This window comes from Frankliniella occidentalis, unplaced genomic scaffold, assembly GCF_000697945.3.
Source record: "Frankliniella occidentalis isolate FOCC.00 unplaced genomic scaffold, Focc_3.1 Scaffold3396, whole genome shotgun sequence".
NCBI classification, from domain to species: Eukaryota; Metazoa; Arthropoda; class Insecta; order Thysanoptera; family Thripidae; genus Frankliniella; species Frankliniella occidentalis.
In genome coordinates, this window is record NW_026270456.1 from 1 (window position 1) to 2,257 (window position 2,257).

Genomic DNA, 2,257 nt, shown 5'->3' on the forward strand with positions numbered 1-2,257 from the left:
AATACGCTTCTATATATATTATATTAAATAATTCCAAGCTTTAAGTTTACTCCCTGCCAAACTGTTCAATCTATCTAAAAAGCATTATCTGTGCCAGCACATACTTCAGAATCTTAATGCTAAGCTTTTGCTTCGCACTACAGGCGAATATGTTTTCAATATTATCTCCTCCCATCCATCAGTGTGGTTGACAAATGCGGTTGCAATAAAATATCTAAGGAGCTATCAAGTAAAGCACTAGGGCTGATCGTTACTGGAACTCTTCTTCCGTTTCTTGTCCTTCTTGTCCTTGACGTGGAACTTGACCTCGACGTTGACCCTGATGACGGGCTTGTGGCCGCCTTTCGCCGCCTGCTCTTCTGTCAGGGGGACTGACAAGGCAAGCAGCTGCCGGCCCTCCGCATCCGCGCCGTCCCCAGTTGAGGCGGCCGAGTCCGCGGAGGACGAGGAGGGCTCTGGCGATGGCGGTCGCGGCGTTGACGGCCTGGTGCCTGCCCTGGACTCTGCCTGGGGCAGGGCGAGGGCCTCCGGCGGCGCGTCCAGGCTCGGTCGCCTGGGCGTCTCGGGTGCAGGCGGCGGGTCGGGGGCTCCCGAAGGCTGGTCGTGGTCTTCGTGCTGCTCTTCTGGACGAGACTCACCTTCCTCGGCTTCGTCCTCTTTCTCCTGGGCAGTGATGCTGGCAGTGGTGCTGGTGGTGAGTTCGCCGTCGTCTACCCGCGGGGCCTCCGCGTCAGTGTCTGCAGCGGCCGGCTCGGGATCCTCGGCCGGGGCCGGGGCGGCCCTGAGCTCGGCGCGCTGCCAGCCCAGGTGGCCCCACCACACCCCAAGCGGGTCCGGCCACGGCCAGGGGGTGAGCGGGGGGATGACGGCGGGGGCGGGCCTCAGTCTCCAAGGCGGTGGCGCAGCGACTGCGACTCCATGCGCGCCTGCGTGAGCTGCGCCTGCAGCTCGGAGATGCGGGACTCGTACAGCAGCCCTGGTCCAGGGCCGGGCAGCCCGGTGCGCGCACCCACCGGCCGGATCAGGTCCATGCAGTAGCGTGTACCCGCCGTCGGAGCCTGCTCAATGGAAGGGTGGGCCAGAGTGTGGGGCGCGATCTGAGAGGGGGGGACTCGGGCCGCACCAGGATGCCGACGTACCTGAGTATCGGCCAGAGGCGGGCGCGTAACCGGCGCGAGAGAGTCCCGCACGGCGTTCATGAGCTCCTCGTTCTCCGAGATGAGGCCCTTGAGCTTGGTCATGAGGCCGGTCAGCTCGCCCTGCGGGGCAACCAGCGCACAGCGAGGACTACGGTTCAGTAGAGTGACACCCGGCCCGATGGCGACGGCCAGCGCACGGTGGCGCCGTCCACGATACACTCAACACTACTTCTCTCTCACTTCCCCCTCCTGGGCAGTGGTGAAACTCACCCTACAGTACCGCGACTCCTTCTCCAGCTGCTGGATGTACTCCTCCTGGCGCTCGATGAAGTCCGCGAGCCCGGCCGAGGACTTGCCGACCAGCGCGCCCGCGCTTTCCAGGCGGCACGGCTCCAGGAAGAAACAGTCGCAAAGTCATGGCCCGACCCGGGGGCTTCGGGCAAGAGAGAGTTTGACGCCAAGCGTCCTCCCTGAGACCCTCCCTTCCTCCTCCAAGCATCTACTCATAGTTCTGCACTAGTAGTGCACTACTAGGAGTGCGCGAACTATAGCACCACCCAGAAAGTACGTCCGCCATACGCCAGTGCGAACCTGCCAAGTTGGGCCGCTGCTGCAAGCTGTCATAGCGCCTTGTAGGTAGGCAACATCTTGCCTGAGACGCACGCGTGTACTGCGGGCTGGCCTACCCCGAATCTCGCAGGCGCTGAGCCCTCGCACCTTGTCTTGAATGGATCTGAGAAAAACGGACGTACTTTCTGGACGATCCCTGTGGGAGAAATTGCAGCAGCCCCCGGGGACTCACCAGGTACGAGTCCATGAGGAGCATCCGGAGCCTCGCCACCGTCTCCCTGTAGTTGGCGTCGGTGCAGTCGGCCCCGGAGCACGGCCTGCGCCGGAGCGACGAGCAGCGCCTCAGCGGGACCATGGCGCTGCCGCAGCCGGGCCTGCGGGCGCGACGGGGCGACGAGGGCGCCGGGGCGTTAGCATCGCGATGGTGCGGGCCGCCCGGCCGCGGGGGGGTCGGAGTGGAAGGGAATATTGCCTTTCTGGCTCGGCGGCGCTCCATGACGGGTTGTCACGCACAGCTTGCCGAGGCAGTGCCCTCCACCTCCCCCCCC

General features: G+C 63.9%; 1 protein-coding gene across 2 annotated transcripts; it reads right to left on the reverse strand.

The window, feature by feature from the left end:
• Positions 1 to 6: 6 nt before the first annotated feature.
• LOC113216000 (skin secretory protein xP2-like) lies at positions 7 to 2,080 on the reverse strand. Of its 2 annotated transcripts, none has more exons than XM_026435673.2 (4): positions 1,942 to 2,080; positions 1,410 to 1,529; positions 1,140 to 1,287; positions 7 to 1,058 (listed from the first exon to the last, which is right to left on the reverse strand). In XM_026435673.2, the coding sequence occupies exons 1-4, from the start codon at positions 2,062 to 2,064 to the stop codon at positions 238 to 240; spliced, it is 1,212 nt and encodes a 403-aa protein (XP_026291458.1). In that variant the 5' UTR covers positions 2,065 to 2,080; the 3' UTR covers positions 7 to 237. The 2 variants fall into 2 exon arrangements, with proteins under 2 accessions (XP_026291458.1, XP_052132522.1); XM_052276562.1 differs by having other exon boundaries at positions 742 to 1,058; positions 1,140 to 1,259.
• Between the last annotated feature and the right edge of the window lie 177 nt (positions 2,081 to 2,257).